The following is a 17,170-nucleotide window of genomic DNA, read 5'->3' on the forward strand; positions in this document are numbered from 1 at the left end:
ACAAACAGTAGTAATTATCAGTGGATAATTTCTTTATTTGCAACAGCAAGACATTACCTTTGCCCTTAATGAAACTCATAGTGATGGAGTGAGAATTCAAAGAAGTAGTAAGTCAGTAGAAATGGAGCTGCATGGTTCAGCTGGAGCCCTGTAAAGATTAGCTGGAGACATTCAAGGCCTGAAATGAGATATTAGACCAATGAGACTTTGTTTAAAATTTAACAAACCTTTCTTGGTTACTTACTGAGCTCAGTACTGCCTTGGACAGGCCTCAGGTGATGTGAAAGAAGACCACATCTCTCCTGGAGGAGATTTTTGTTTAAATTGGGGTAGGAGTGGGGAACCAGACATGAGCTATGTTCTTACTTGTCTGTAATTTTTCTCTTCTCTCTCAGGATGGATGATTCAGAGCCAGCAATTCACATAAAAAGAATTGCACATGGAAAGTATTACTGCTATTCTGTGGGGAAATAAGCTTCTAAGTACAGCAATCTGAAATTAATAACTTGCTCTGTGGAAACTCTCTTGACAACATCTCAAGATGAAGCCAAAGAGTGAAATTTTTACAGCCTTGGATTATCTTCTCTGTCTGCTTGGCTTGCAGCAGGCACGGATCCGTGAGTCAGAAATTCAGAGTTTGCCCCTTTACTGTACAGTTTGCTTGCCAACTGGAGACCTTATACAGCAGTGACTCAGTTTCTCAATTCCCCAGTTCATGCAGCCATTGAATCAACACACATCACCTCAATTTACTTACAAAAGGCTTTTTTTTTGAGGGGGGCACTCCACGCAGCTTATCGGATTTTAGTTAACCAGGGATTGAACCTGGGTCCTCGGCAGTGAGAACATGGAGTCCTAACCACTGGACCACCAGGGAACTCCCAATCTACTTACAAAAGGCTTTGGGGGAACTCAGAGGAAAAAAAAAAAAAAACAGAACAAGTCCTCACCGTTAACAGAAAACATACTGGTTCAGGACATCAGAAAACGAGTAGGAAAGGGAGATTGGAAGCTGGAGATCAACGTTTTTTTTTCTTTTGAGAGAAAATATTCCTGTGAGAAAGCCCAGTGTTTATATTATGATAAATATGTACGTCCACATGCAGGGAGTGTATAGCTATTGAGGGAGAAAGTAATTTAGGAAAGAAGTAGATGAGAAGGACAGCAACTTCTTTTCCACAGAAGTCACAAAAGTGCTTCAGACACGCATGAAGGTGGCAGCAGTTGCTCCAATAGCCATATGTTTCAGCACAGACATCTTTTTTTATTCCTTCTTACCCGTAAATTTAGAAAATCTGAGCAAAGAAGTCTGGATTTCTACTTTCCAAGGATGAGATTTCTTAAAATTTAAAATTAGACATTTTTTCCCTTATATAAAACCACAAGGTAGGAGATTATGTTTGGAATGACTCACTGTACATTGTTACATTTGAAGGTTGTTTTTCCAGATTAAAAAGAACAATTGTGGGACAGACTAAGGAGCAGACCCCTTGGAAACTCTCGGATTGGCATGTTGCTGGATTTGTTCACTCTCCCACAGTGGACATATGTGAGGCCAGTGCTTGGAAATAGGGACAGACATGTTGGTGTTTGGATACTGGTAGAGAACTCAAAGTGAGGAAGAGAAATATATAGAATTTTTGTTGATTACAGTTGGCTCCTACATACAGAGACCTCAGCGTAGGTTCAAAACGTACAGTTGAGGTTTAAAATATGTAGTTAACTAAACTTGAAAATTAGAAGATAAAACAATAATGATAAGAAAACAATAATGGCAACTCTGGACTACCAACTTGCAAAGGCAATCAAGAAGAAATGGGAATGGCGACAGACTTCAGAGATCAAGTGTTTTTCTGTGTTGGACATGTAAGTAGAAGCAATTCCAGATGTCTGGGTATGATAGAAACAGCAGACCTCAAATGCCTGCTCTAGTATATATAGCTGTACTGTGCTAGATGCTTTGGGAGATATCAAAATATTTAAAAGACAAATAGTTTCATCTTCACAAAGTTTCTAATTTAGTTGCATGATAATGGTTTAGAAAGCCAACTTGATGGGTTTACAGTCCAGCTTTAACCCTTACCAGCTCTGGGTTCTTGGGTAAAATACTTAATGTCTTCAGGCATAACTCCCTCATCTGTGGAACATCAATACTTGTATCTCCTATATGGCAGTTATGCTGCCTCCTTTCCATTCTTCCACAAGGCAAGCTTTCACTTCCCTCACCCCCTTTGCATATATGTTCCTGTTACCTGGAAAGCTCTTAGCATGGCTACATCTTTGAAGTTTTGCCTTTCATGTCAGACAGCTTTAGTTCAGAAAATATCGTGTCTATATCCACGGATGAGGCTGTTAAAACACTAAAAGGACTACATAAAAATGCGGATGCTATTATTATCAGCCACCCGAAATAGGCTTTGAGATCAAGGAGTTCTCCAGGATTTAGGGTCAGCAAATTTTTTCTCTAAATGGCCAGATAGCAAGTCATTTAGGATTTTCAGGCCATACTAAACAAATGGGAGCGGTTGTGTTCCAAATAAAACAATTTATGGACACAGAAATTTGACTTTCACGTTGCTTTCCACAGTCACTGAACCGGATTTGGCCTCTGCCCTGTAGCGGACTGACCCCTAGTCTAAATGAGGGTGGCAGACAAGAAGGGAGTGGAGAAGAACCGAGATTCTGCAGCCAGGTATTAGGGATCAGATGGCTGCTGTGTGAGACTGTCTCAACCTCCCTGGGCGCCAACCACCTCTACAATGGGGCTACGGCCCCCGTGTCTGGGGTTTGTGATGAGGGTTAGAAGTGACACGCAGGGGAAGCTCGGTACTTGGAACGAGGGGCCCATTACCAGCGTCACCCTCTCTGCGGTGACCTGGGAGCAACCGGGTTTCGGGCGGAACCGACTCCGAAGCCTCAACCTCGGGGTGCGAGAGGAGGGGCGGAGCCCACCCGGGGCGGTGGCACCGCGGGGCGAGGCGAGGCGAGGCCAGGCCGCGCGGGCCGGGCGGCGCGAGTCGGGGGCGGGGCGGCGGCGCAGCGTCGTCGTCGTCGTCCCCGCCTCCTCCCCAGGGGCCGCGTCGGAACCTCGGTAGCCGCGGCGCTCACAGCCCGAGGAGAGCGGCGGCCTGGCAGCGGCGGTGGCCCCCGAGACCCACCCGAGGCGCGTCCCCGTCGGCCTCCCGGCGCCCCCAGGCCGCAGCGCCCGCGCACCTTCAGCTCGCTCGCTCGCCCTCCTTCCCTGCGGCCGGCTGCGCCATGGCGTTGGCGTTGGCGGCGCTGGCGGCGGTGGAGCCGGCCTGCGGCAGCCGGTACCAGCAGGTAAGCAGCGTCCAGTGTCTCCCCGCCCCTGCCCTACCCGCTGGCCGCTTCAGGCCTCCTCTCCGGCCCCGCCTGTGGCCAACTCGATGCCGCGGCTTGGCAGGCCGCGCTGGGCCTGGGCGGGCCGGGCGGGCCCCGGGCTCGAATTCGAGGCGGCCGCGAGCTGGGCCTGTCCCTCTGCCACCCGGGCCGGGGCTCGGGCGGTGGAAAAACCTCCGCCCCGCAGTGTTTCTCGCATTTCCCACGGCGGGCGGGTCCCCGGGTCGGAACCCGCGACCCTCCGGAGGCGTCGACCAGGGGGCATTCAGTTTTCCTTTTTCCACCTTGAATTTGATGTCACTGGAAAGAAAGAAGAAAAAGCGTGAGATGGAAAAGGAAACTGGGTGGAGAGAAAAGATTAAAATCGCTGCTACTGCTGCCGACAGCTTTCCGCAGCTAGATGCGATTACTCAGGGTTTCAGAGCCTAGTCTGCTCGTCGAAACCCATCCCCCTCGCTTGCGTTTTAAGACAAAAGTCAAAATGAGACGAGGAACAAGTCCGCAGTTCGCAGTAGATTTGGAAAAGGCGATTAACTGGCGATGTCCCTAAAATGTCGAGCTACGTTGAAGGCTGCAGGGCGTGTGCCTGAGTGTGTGTTTTCAGAGATTGGAAATGACGTTTAAAGAGATTGAATAGCATAGCTGGGGAGAAAATGTATAGGAGATGATTGGATTATTATCTCGGGTCCGAGTTCTAAATTGAGGCCCTAGGGAAAACAGCTGCTTGTTTTACTCGCCTGTCTGTACCCGGGTTTCCCTCGGAAATTCGGGAAGACATTTTGTAGGGTTTTTAGAGGTATTCAGTCTAAGACATCGTAATTGTGGGAACTGAGCCAGGTGGTAACTGATGTTGATTGGAACTGCAGGTAACTGCTTACATTTTGTTTCAGATGCTTTCACTATAATTTGCATACAAATGGCAATCGTGCTTTTATGAAATTAAATGTCGTATCATAGATGATCTACAGTTTTATATTTTAGAAGTGAGGAAAACCAGTATGATTAAAACATGTAGATTAATCCTGGTGGGGCCAGTTACTGGGTTGTTTTGCTGTCGTCAGCCCTCTGTTGTCATTTCCTCCCTCCTACAGCCCGACTCCTGATATGACTGATTTTAAGAATTTAGCTTTTTGGTTTCATAAGCACGCCCAAATTGTGGCAATGCAGTCTAGTCCTTAGATCTCTCACAGCCTGGGGTACATGCTTTTTTGTATGACCTTGGGCAAGGCCCTGGGTTCCTCCCTGCTTTAGTAAAATACGATTGACAGGTATCACTTAACTGTCACCAAGGTGTTCACAAATCACATGTACCCCATCGTGTGATTTAATTCATTCTTTTCATCCTGCCTTGGATAAGGCAAAGAAGCAAAAAGCTGTGGCTTTTCTTTGTACTGCCATCTTCTTGAGCTATTAGGTAATGCTGACATAACGCTAGAATACAAAAAATTTGATGGAGTAACAAAATTACGTATTTCTCAGCGTAGTGTTTAATAGCTTTTAATATGCAGAACAGAGGTATGTTAAGGACAGGCCATCTTTTTTATTTTTAAAAACTTATTATTTTGAAGAAATCTTCAAAAAAAATGAAAGAAAGACCTAATCTTCCTAGAAAAATTGCAAAATATGAAAGCCAAAAAAAACCAAAACCCCACACCAAAAACCTATCACATATAGATAACCAAAGTTAATATTTTGTGTGTTCTTGTGGACTCATAGCTTTGTAAGTATACATGAGTGTAGATAAGTGTACATGTACAGATAAGGAAAGTTAATATTGATTGAGCATTTATTATGTGCCAGTCATGGTACTAAGTGCTTTATATCCATTATTTCACTTAGTCCTCACAAAACCCCTTCGAGGCAGGGTTTGGTATTGTATAGATGACAAGTCAAGACTCCCTAGAGGCTCAGTAACTTGCTCAAGGTCACAGCTTCCAAGTAGTGATTACAAGGATAAATACATGCTCACCTACTTAAAACACAGGCTTATGGCCCAAATACAAGCATATGCATTAGCAGATATATACACGTACATATGTATTCTCTTATGTACCCATACATACATATACAGGCACATCTTTGTACATACGTGCAGTTCCATGGGCCCCTGATTATACTTGCACACACTTTGTGCATATGTGCACATGTATGTTTACATACCCACATGTTCTCAAATACATGTGCATTCACAAATTTGCACGTGTATATATTGTGCACATATATGTACAAAGGCACACAATATAGCTATATAATAAAATGGGTTCATATTTTAATGTCTGCAGAGCATGCAATTGTATGGCTGAACCATAATTTAATCAATTGGCTATTGTTGGTCTCCAAGGGTGTTTATAATTTTTTTCTGTCACTGAAGTTTCTTTTATATACATCAGTTATTTCTTTAGTATAAATTTCTAGGCGTGTAAATAATTGGTCAGAGAATATACATATTTAAAAGGCTTTTGAATTATGGAATGTTGAATTGTCCAGGCAACTTGATAGGAGCATGATACTCTTTGGTTGTCACAAAGGGCTGTTCTGACTTCTATTTGATCTGGTTAGTCAAATTGAGCTGGTCCTCTAGTGAAGTAAGTGTAATGGAAAACTGTATGATTCATTCATAAATGCAAACAGTGGCTTTGCCTTTATGGTCTTTTGATTGTTAGAGCAATATGTGCACAACTTAGCATTACCACAGACTATACAGATAGGCTGGGCTCATAGGTTTCCTGTCGCTTTATTTTTCTCTTTTGCATTTTGAAACTGAGATTGTGTGTCCAAACATTCTGAAGCACTGTTTCAGGAAGCTCTAGGCAGGCCCAGTGTTGAGAAACCTGTTGTGTTTTCGTCTCTCTGAGGATGTTTACCCTGTTCATCCATTCCAAGCCTTCTTTGCCTCACTGTAGTAGATCTTTGGCTGTATCATGCATTTTGCCAAATACTTCCTGAAATGTTTTGAGATATTTGGATTTAAATCCATTGAAAGTAGGCAATGATGACACTGCCATATAGGCTTAAAAATAGACTGCAGAGGGCTTCCCTGGTGGCACAGTGGTTAAGAATCCTCCTGCCAGTGCAGGGGACACGGGTTCGAGCCCTGGTCTGGGAAGATCCCACATGCCGTGGAACAACTAAGCCCGGATGCCACAACTACTGAGCCTGTGCTCTAGAGCCCACGAGCCACAACTACTGAGCCCACGTGCCACAACTACCGAAGCCCGCACACCTAGAGCCCGTGTTCCACAAGAGAAGCCACCGCGATGAGAAGCCTGCACACCGCAACAAGGAGTAGCCCCCACTCGCCACAACTAGAAGAAGCCCGTGCGCCACAATGAAGACCCATTGCAGCCAAAAAAAGACTGCAGAATGTTTACTTTTAGATCTGACTCCCTGTCTGCTAAAGAAGTTGCTCGCTTGTGGGCATCACTAATAAGTTTGTATTGTAGTCTGGTGACATTGTAAAGCAGTTTTGGGTAAGTTCTTTCAGGATTGTGAAGGAAGGTTTTGATAGATGAGGGAAAGAATTTCATCTCCGGCAGGCCAAACTTTTTCACGTTCAAGTGTTAGATGACGTCATGATCCTAGAGGAAGGAGTGAGTGGTGCCCATGTGGTTTTATTTTTTTATTTTTTTAGTTTCAGAAGACATTATATTTATATCATGGAATGCCCCTTAGGATGGCATGTCAAGATTTTGAGGTTATTTGGTGTATCTGTGGCCTGTATTGCCAATGATCAAAGAAAACTTTTATAAAAATACTGAGGGGCTTCCCTAGTGGCGCAGTGGTTGAGAGTCCGCCTGCCGATGCAGGGAACACGGGTTCGTGCCCCTGTCTGGGAAGATCCCACATGCCGCAGGGCGGCTGGGCCCGTGAGCCATGGCTGCTGGGCCTGCGCTCCGCAACGGGAGAGGCCACAGCAGTGAAAATACTGAGAAGATAGGTAGAATTATTTCTTAGAAGAATTTTTTTAGTTGTGGTAAAATATATATGAAGTTTTTCCATTTTAACTGTACACTGGTTTTAAGTGTACAGTTAGTTCAGTAGTTTTTTTTTTGTTTTTTTTTTTGGCTGCATTGGGTCTTCGTTGCTGCGCTTGGGCTTTCTTTAGTTGCGGCGAGCAGGGGCTACTGTTCCTGGCAGTGCGCGGGCTTCTCATTGCGGTGGCTTCTCATTGCAGAGCACGGGCTCTAGGCGGCGGGCTGCAGTAGTTGTGGCTCGTGGGCTCTAGAGTGCAGGCTGAGTCGTTGTGGCTCGCGGGCTTAGTTGCTCCGCGGCATGTGAGATCTTCCCGGACCAGGGATTGAACCCGTGTCCCCTGTTTTGGCAGGCGGATTCTTAACCAACCACTGTCTACGAGGGAAGTCCCAGTTCAGTGGTATTAAGTACATTCACATTGTTGGGCAGTCTTCACCACCATCCATTTCCAGAAACTCCATACCCCTTAAACAGTAACTCTCTATTTCCCCCTCCCAAGCCCCTGACAGCCAACATTCTGCTTTCTGTCCATGAATTTGATTACTCTAAGTACCTCATATAAGTGGAATCATATAGTATTTGTTCCTTCTGACTGACTTATTTCACTCAGCATAATGTCCTCCAGGTTCATCCATGTTGTGGCATGTGTCAGAATTTCCTTCCATTTTAAGGCTAAATAATATTCCATTGTATGTGTATACTATATTTTGTTTATCTAATTTTTGGCCATTGTGAATAATGCTGCTCTGAATATGGGTGAACAAGTATCAAAAGAGTCCCAGCTTTCAATTCTTTTGGATATATTGTTAAATTTGTATAATTTGTAAGTTTTACCATATGAACCAACAATTTGTAGAATTGTTGGTTCATATGGTATTGCTATTTTTAATTTTTTGAGGAACTGCCATACTGTTTTCCATAGCAATGCACTATTTTATATTCCTACCAGCAGTGCATAGGGATTCCAATTTTGTCACATCCTCATCAACACTTGTTATTTTCTGTTTTGTTTTTGATAAAGGCATCTTAATGGGTGTGAAGTGGCATCTCATAATGGTTTTGGTTTGCATTTCCCTAATGATTAGTGATATTGAGCATCTTTTTATGTGCTTGTTGGCCATTTGAATATCGTTGGAAAAATGTGTATTCAAGTCCTTTGCCAATTTTTGAATTGGGCAAATTCAAAAATTCAAATTTTTGAATTGGGCAAATTCAAAAATTCAAATTTTTGAATTGTTTGCTTTTTGTTGTTGAGTTGTAGGCGTAATTTCTTTTTTTTTAAATTGAAGTATAGTCGATTTACAATATTGTGTTAGTTTCAGGTGTACAACATAGTGATTCAGTATTTTCGCAGATTATACTCCATTATAGGTTATTACAAGATAATGGGTATAATTCCCTTTATGTGTATATTCTTGTTGCTTATCTATTTTATATGTAGTATGTTGTATCTGTTAATCTCATACCTCTAGTTTGTCCCTCCCTCCTTCCCTCTCCCCTTTGGCAACCACAAATTTGTTTTCTGTATCTGTGAGTCTGTTTGTTTTGCATATACATTCATTTGTATTATTTTTTAAATTCCACATATAAGTGATACCATACAGTATTTGTCTTTCTCTGACTTATTTCACTAAGCGTAATATTCTCTAGGTCCACCCACTTACTGCAGATGGCAGTATTTCATTCTTTTTTGTGGCTGAGTAATATTCCATTGTATGTATATAATAAGATAATAAGGTGTGTGTTTGTGTGTATCTCACATCTTCTTTATGTACATTTTCAACTTTTTACTATGAAAATTTCAAACATATACAAAAATTTAGTGTAATAAATCTTATGTACCCATCACTCAGCTTCAACAATTATCAACAAATGGCTAATCTTGGGACTTCCCTGGTGGTCCAGTGGTTAAGAATCTGCCTTCCACATATACAATGGAGTATTACTCAGCCAAAAAAAGAAACGAAATGGAGTTATCTTCAGTGAGGTGGATGGACCTAGAGACTGTCATACAGAGTGAAGTAAGTCAGAAAGGGAAAAACAAATACCGTATGCTAACACATATATATGGAATCTTAAAAAAAAAAAAAAGGTTCTAAAGAACCTAGGGGCAGGACAGGAATAAAGATGTGGACATAGAGAATGGACTTGAGGACACGGGGAGGGGGAAGGGTAAGCTGGGACTAAGTGAGAGAGTGGCATGAACATATATACACTACCAAATGTAAGATAGATAGCTAGTGGGGAGCAGCCGCATGGCACAGGGAGATCAGCTCCGTGCTTTGTGTCCACTTAGAGGGGTGGGATAGGGAGGGAGACGCAAGAGGAAGGGGATATGGGGATATATGTATGCATATAGCTGATTCACTTTGTTATACATCAGAAACTAACACAACATTGTAAAGCAATTATACTGCAATAAAGATGTTAAAAAAAAAAAGAATCCACCTTCCAATGCAGGCGATGCAGGTTCGATCCCTGGTTGGGGAACTAAGGTCCCACATGCCAAGGGGCAACTAAGCCCGCACACCACAACTAGAGAGAAGCCCGCACGCCTCAACGAAAGATCTTGCATGCCACAACAAAGATCCCGCGTGCCACAAGTAAGAACTGACACAGCCAAATAAAAAAACAAACAAAACAAATGGCTAATCTTTTTCATTTATACTCTCTACCATTATTTCATGTCATTTTGTCCATAAATATTTCTGTGTGTAACTCTAAAAGATAATGGTGTGATATTTTAAGCAGATATTATCACATGAGGAAATATGTCATGAGAGCACTTTTGTAATTGGTTATGAATGTGGAACCAGGATTTGTGAGTGTCAGGAGCTGCAGATCTGCAGCTATGCATTGTATTTGACTCACTCTCTATGAGGTGCTCTAGGAAATCCTGGCATCATCTAAACTGATGCCACCCACTGGTTTGCCTGCATATAACTTCAAATTACTTTATCCTGGACACCAAGTATATTACATTACTCTACATTAAATTAGATTATAAAATAAATCCTACCATGAGAGTAATTTTGTATTTTGTTAATTAAAAAAAAGCAAGACATGAAGAAATTCAAGTGACATTCTCTGATTTACTTGTTCTTAGGGCTTTGAAATAATTACTTTGGTTTCTTAATCGTTTATTCTTACATTATCTTTGAACAAGTACAGCCGTTTAGTGGAATCATATTCTTGTAGTAGTGGATAATGCCCATTTAGTTAAAGCAACTTTTAACACTTTAATTAGAGATTACTGCTGAGAATCAACTTGGTGATCTCATCTTTATTCTCAAGTCATTTTTGCCAGTAAGTTGGTGAATATCATGTATTGAATCTGTTGAATTTTACACATTCCAGTTGTAATTGCTTCTCGTGGCTGTCTAGATAGAAGTACAGTGTATGTTGTTGCTTTCACCAAGTGTAGTAATAAAGCGAGTGTTATCAGACATCACTTTGCACATCCTTCTGTTACAATTAGGCTCATTTTTTCTGAATACCACAATTTATATTAAAAGTTCTAAATACCAGCTCTAAATATTGATCCAATTTAAGAACATTTCTAGTGAAATATTTTCTTACTGATTAAAGCAGTTTCTTTCACGTGTATTATATATTTTTTCTCCCCTAGCAATTTAGTATAATCTTTGACAGTTTTTCTTTTAAATTTGTGTATTGCAATAATATCAGTTAGTAGTAAATCAGAGGTTTGAATGTGATTTAGAGGTCTTTCTGGAGATTGGATATTTATGAATAGACATACAAAGGTTTATGGAGTGGTTTCTGTTTAATAACAATTTCATTTTATTTGTCATTCAATGTTTAAATGTGGCATTAAATGTGAAACATTTTTTGTGATAAAACAGTACACAGATACATTCTTTATATACTGGAGTCAAACAGTAACTTGTAAAGGAAAACTTGACTTCCCTTCTGGTCTCTCCCCAGAGGTGTAACTGCTTCTCAAGTTTGGTGTGCGTTCTTCAGGCTTTCTTCCTTTCCTTTAAAAAAAAGAATATTAAAAGTGTTAAATATTTAAAAATAAACTTTACTTTTTGTAACATTTTTAGATTTTCAGAAACATTGAAGATAGTACAGTTTCTGTATAGCCCAGACCCAGTTTCCCCTTTAACATCTTATATTAGTATGGTACATTTGTGACAGTTAATGAACCAGTGTTGATATGTTGTTATTGACTAAAGTCCATACTTTATTCACATTTTCAGTTTTTATCTATGTGTTTTTTCTGTTCCACATTACATTTGGTCATCGTATCTCCTCTTGACTGTGACAGTTTCTCAAGTTTTCCATGTTTTTGATGACCTTTACAGTTTTGAGGAGTATTAGTCAGTTATTTGCAGGATGTCCCTGAATTGGGATTTGTTGGTTGCTTTTCTCATGGTTAGACTGGAGTTGTGGGTTGGAGGGAGGAAGACCACAGAGGTGAAGTGCCATTTTACATCATGTCATATCAAGAATGCATACTGTCCCCATGAGTTACCACTGTTGATGTTGACCTTGATCATCTGGCTGAAGTAGTGTTTGTCACATCTCTCTGTGTAAAATGCGTGCTTTGTGTCCACTTAGAGGGGTGGGATAGGGAGGGAGACGCAAGAGGGAGGGGATATGGGGATATATGTATGCATATAGCTGATTCAGTTTGTTATACATCAGAAACTAACACAACATTGTAAAGCAATTATACTGCAATAAAGATGTTAAAAAAAAAAAGAATCCACCTTCCAATGCAGGCGATGCAGGTTCGATCCCTGGTTGGGGAACTAAGGTCCCACATGCCAAGGGGCAACTAAGCCCGCACACCACAACTAGAGAGAAGCCCGCACGCCTCAACGAAAGATCTTGCATGCCACAACAAAGATCCCGCGTGCCACAAGTAAGAACTGACACAGCCAAATAAAAAAACAAACAAAACAAATGGCTAATCTTTTTCATTTATACTCTCTACCATTATTTCATGTCATTTTGTCCATAAATATTTCTGTGTGTAACTCTAAAAGATAATGGTGTGATATTTTAAGCAGATATTATCACATGAGGAAATATGTCATGAGAGCACTTTTGTAATTGGTTATGAATGTGGAACCAGGATTTGTGAGTGTCAGGAGCTGCAGATCTGCAGCTATGCATTGTATTTGACTCACTCTCTATGAGGTGCTCTAGGAAATCCTGGCATCATCTAAACTGATGCCACCCACTGGTTTGCCTGCATATAACTTCAAATTACTTTATCCTGGACACCAAGTATATTACATTACTCTACATTAAATTAGATTATAAAATAAATCCTACCATGAGAGTAATTTTGTATTTTGTTAATTAAAAAAAAGCAAGACATGAAGAAATTCAAGTGACATTCTCTGATTTACTTGTTCTTAGGGCTTTGAAATAATTACTTTGGTTTCTTAATCGTTTATTCTTACATTATCTTTGAACAAGTACAGCCGTTTAGTGGAATCATATTCTTGTAGTAGTGGATAATGCCCATTTAGTTAAAGCAACTTTTAACACTTTAATTAGAGATTACTGCTGAGAATCAACTTGGTGATCTCATCTTTATTCTCAAGTCATTTTTGCCAGTAAGTTGGTGAATATCATGTATTGAATCTGTTGAATTTTACACATTCCAGTTGTAATTGCTTCTCGTGGCTGTCTAGATAGAAGTACAGTGTATGTTGTTGCTTTCACCAAGTGTAGTAATAAAGCGAGTGTTATCAGACATCACTTTGCACATCCTTCTGTTACAATTAGGCTCATTTTTTCTGAATACCACAATTTATATTAAAAGTTCTAAATACCAGCTCTAAATATTGATCCAATTTAAGAACATTTCTAGTGAAATATTTTCTTACTGATTAAAGCAGTTTCTTTCACGTGTATTATATATTTTTTCTCCCCTAGCAATTTAGTATAATCTTTGACAGTTTTTCTTTTAAATTTGTGTATTGCAATAATATCAGTTAGTAGTAAATCAGAGGTTTGAATGTGATTTAGAGGTCTTTCTGGAGATTGGATATTTATGAATAGACATACAAAGGTTTATGGAGTGGTTTCTGTTTAATAACAATTTCATTTTATTTGTCATTCAATGTTTAAATGTGGCATTAAATGTGAAACATTTTTTGTGATAAAACAGTACACAGATACATTCTTTATATACTGGAGTCAAACAGTAACTTGTAAAGGAAAACTTGACTTCCCTTCTGGTCTCTCCCCAGAGGTGTAACTGCTTCTCAAGTTTGGTGTGCGTTCTTCAGGCTTTCTTCCTTTCCTTTAAAAAAAAGAATATTAAAAGTGTTAAATATTTAAAAATAAACTTTACTTTTTGTAACATTTTTAGATTTTCAGAAACATTGAAGATAGTACAGTTTCTGTATAGCCCAGACCCAGTTTCCCCTTTAACATCTTATATTAGTATGGTACATTTGTGACAGTTAATGAACCAGTGTTGATATGTTGTTATTGACTAAAGTCCATACTTTATTCACATTTTCAGTTTTTATCTATGTGTTTTTTCTGTTCCACATTACATTTGGTCATCGTATCTCCTCTTGACTGTGACAGTTTCTCAAGTTTTCCATGTTTTTGATGACCTTTACAGTTTTGAGGAGTATTAGTCAGTTATTTGCAGGATGTCCCTGAATTGGGATTTGTTGGTTGCTTTTCTCATGGTTAGACTGGAGTTGTGGGTTGGAGGGAGGAAGACCACAGAGGTGAAGTGCCATTTTACATCATGTCATATCAAGAATGCATACTGTCCCCATGAGTTACCACTGTTGATGTTGACCTTGATCATCTGGCTGAAGTAGTGTTTGTCACATCTCTCTGTGTAAAATGACTCTTTCCCTCCTTTTGTACTGTGCTCTTTGGAAGGAAGTCACTGTGGTCACTATGCACAGCCTATACTTAAGGTTTGGGGAGTTAAGTTCCACCACCTCATTGGGGGCAGTGTATCTACGTAAATTATTTGGAATTTTTCTGCATGGGACATTTGTCTCTTCTCCATTAATTTATTTATTCAGTGATACTAGTATGAACTCATTAATTTTATTCTTTGGGTTATAAGCCAACACTATTTTATTTTGTTGCTCAAGTTGTTCCAGCTTTGGCCATTGGGATCTCTTTCAGTTGGCACTTGTATCCCTTTGACAGAGCTCCATCTTTGTGTTTTTTTAAAGCACTTCCTTACTTTTTGGCACCAGGCTCACCATATATATTTTCTGTGCCATCCTAGAATCAGCCATTTCTCCAAGGAACCCTGGTTCCTTTTATTGGAGAATGATGTTAGAAACCAAGATCTGTGCTCATTGTTGCTGGTGTGTCATTGCTTCTAGGCCTTCTAGGCTGACAAGAGTAAAGAAATATGTGTGTGTGTATACATCCATAAACATTTCATATGTAACCATCTATCTATATTAAACTGACTCTAATCCATTACTACATGGATCACTCTAGCCTCCTCCCCTCTCATCTTTAAAATTCAACTCCAACCATGAGAGACCTGGCTTCTCCCACCTGCCATCCATTTACTTAATTTAACTTCAGTTCTAATGTACATGTGTAGCAGTATCAGAATTGTTAACTTACATCCCTGTGGGAAACAGTTTTATCAACTAGAGGACAGGGCATATGTACAATTTCTTTTGCCTTTAGTCTTATAAAGACTACCCATTTCCAAAGTTACTTAGGTACTTATGTCAGCACCTTTTCTTCTCACCCTCTTTAATGAGGTGGTTTCATAAATTTTTAATACAGTTAGATTGTTTTGTCGCATTCTGCATACCATCCTGGGAACCACCAACCACCTAACATTTTTTTTAAATTTCACATACATTAAAGTTCATACATTATTTCACATACATTAAATTTTTTTTATTGTATTTCACATACATTAAAGTTCACCCCTTGTGCTATAAAGTTCTGTAGGTTTAGACAAATATAGGTTTTGACAAATGCATAGCATCCTTTTTGTTTTTGTTTTTCAAACAGTACTTTTAAAGAAAAATGATGAGTGATTTCTCATTCTTATTTTCTAAATTTTCCACTAATGATCATGATTTGCTTCTTTTTAAAAAATTCCTTAAAATAATTTTTTTTGGAAGTAAATAAAAGCTGCAGGAATAGTATAAAATAATACCCATATAGTATGTATTGCCCAGATTCATCGTAAACATTAAGATTTGATTAACAATGACTACAATCCTATAAAAATTGAAAGCACTACAGGTAAAACTCAAGTCCTTTTAACCACCACCAATTCTTTCTCTATGGAACTCAGTGCTTGTTTTGCTGTTTACTTTGTTATTAAATTTTAAAAATTTGTTTTGTCCTTGCTAAATTTAGGTGAAATTTTGTGGACTGTGTAGTCAGGAACATAGTGTTCTTAGTATTTTGAAGCTTTCATTTTAGGAGCTTTATGATATAATGTCCAAACTTTTCGTATAACTTTGTGTTAAAAAGCAGTTTTTGAAGGGTGTGATGTACACTTCAGTATCTGGAAGGCTCGATTTGGGCATTAAGTAGAGACTGATTCAGGAGAACCAAAAAGGACTTTATCAAAACATCTAATCAGTAATATATTGCCTGACTTATGCAACGAAGTAAGTAGTTGTCATATGACTGTGGGCTAGAACTTCAATCTCTTTCTAGCTTTATTTTCTCCTTTCATAAAATGAAGTAGTAGTTAGATTAGATCATTTTGTCTCCTTCCAGCTTTATGATGGATTGTTTTTGTTTGTAGAAGTTGGTGGCTTTGATCCAAAGAGACAGCATTCTATTGATGATTTAACAAATTTCTTTCATGATGAATAATTATTTTTGAAAATGGTGTCAGTAAATAGATATGCCCAGTAGATTTTTAAAAAATTATGCATGGTTTAAAAAAAATAGAAAAATCTCCTTAATATTATGGTTTAAAAGAATGAGTCACTGGTGAGTACAGAGTACTGTTTTGTAATTTCCCAGCAGTTAAAACATTTCCACTAGTTAAAACAAACGTGGTATATCATGACAAAAAGTTAATGATGCGGGACTTCCCTGGTGGTGCAGTGGTTAAGAATCCGCCTGCCAATTCAGGGGACACGGGTTTGAGCCCTGGTCCGGAAAGATCCCACATGCCACGGAGCAACTAAGCCCGTGTGCCACAACTACTGAGCCTGCACTCTAGAGCCCGCAAGCCCCAACACTGAGCCCGTGTGCCAGAACTACCAAAGACCGCGCACCTAGAGCCTGTGCTCCACAACAAAGAGAGGCCACCACAGTGAGAAGCCCACATACCGCAACAAAGAGTAGTCCTGCTCGCTGCAACTAGAGAAAGCCCACGTGCAGCAACGAAGACCCATCGCAGCCAAAAAAAAAAAACTGAACCCAGATGAATGAAACCTCCAAAGATGGGAAGGACTGAAGTGTGAATGCCCTAGGGATTCTTCCTACCCGCTAGAAATCAGGAAAGTTAATAATTTTAAATTTTTTCAAATAAACTTTTTAAGAGCAATTTTAGGTTCACAATAAAATCAACAATCTTTTAAAAGGAAGAAAATACCAATTGAAAAAGTTTTTTTTAGCTTTTTTAAAAGAAACTGGTTCTTGATTTCTAGTATTCTTATTCACTGCTTTTAGTAGTTGCATTTTCAGAAGTTTGGAAAATCTGCTCATGTTATTATGAAATAGCATAAGAAGTATGAATTGAGGGTTATCTGCAGCCTTGGGGATCTTACACATGATTGATTGTTGATAGGAGATTCTTTTTGACACTTGTCCTTGTGAAGCAGAATTGCATTTTCAGATGTAATAGTATTTTAGAGTGTGCGTACTTAAAATCGGT

At 39.7% G+C, this 17,170-nt stretch overlaps 1 protein-coding gene across 1 annotated transcript in view; it reads left to right on the forward strand.

Annotated features, from left to right (window-relative positions):
- The first annotated feature begins 3,052 nt into the window (after positions 1-3,052).
- The window catches only part of NDFIP1 (Nedd4 family interacting protein 1), a 52,642-nt gene continuing 38,524 nt past the window's right edge, over positions 3,053-17,170 (forward strand). Inside the window, exon 1 of the mRNA XM_024122374.2 lies at positions 3,053-3,321. Within this exon, the coding sequence (XP_023978142.1) occupies positions 3,259-3,321 (63 nt within the window). The 5' untranslated portion in view covers positions 3,053-3,258. The remainder of the gene's footprint in view (positions 3,322-17,170) is intronic.

This window comes from Physeter macrocephalus, chromosome 8 (genome assembly GCF_002837175.3).
Source record: "Physeter macrocephalus isolate SW-GA chromosome 8, ASM283717v5, whole genome shotgun sequence".
Classification (NCBI taxonomy): Eukaryota; Metazoa; Chordata; class Mammalia; order Artiodactyla; family Physeteridae; genus Physeter; species Physeter macrocephalus.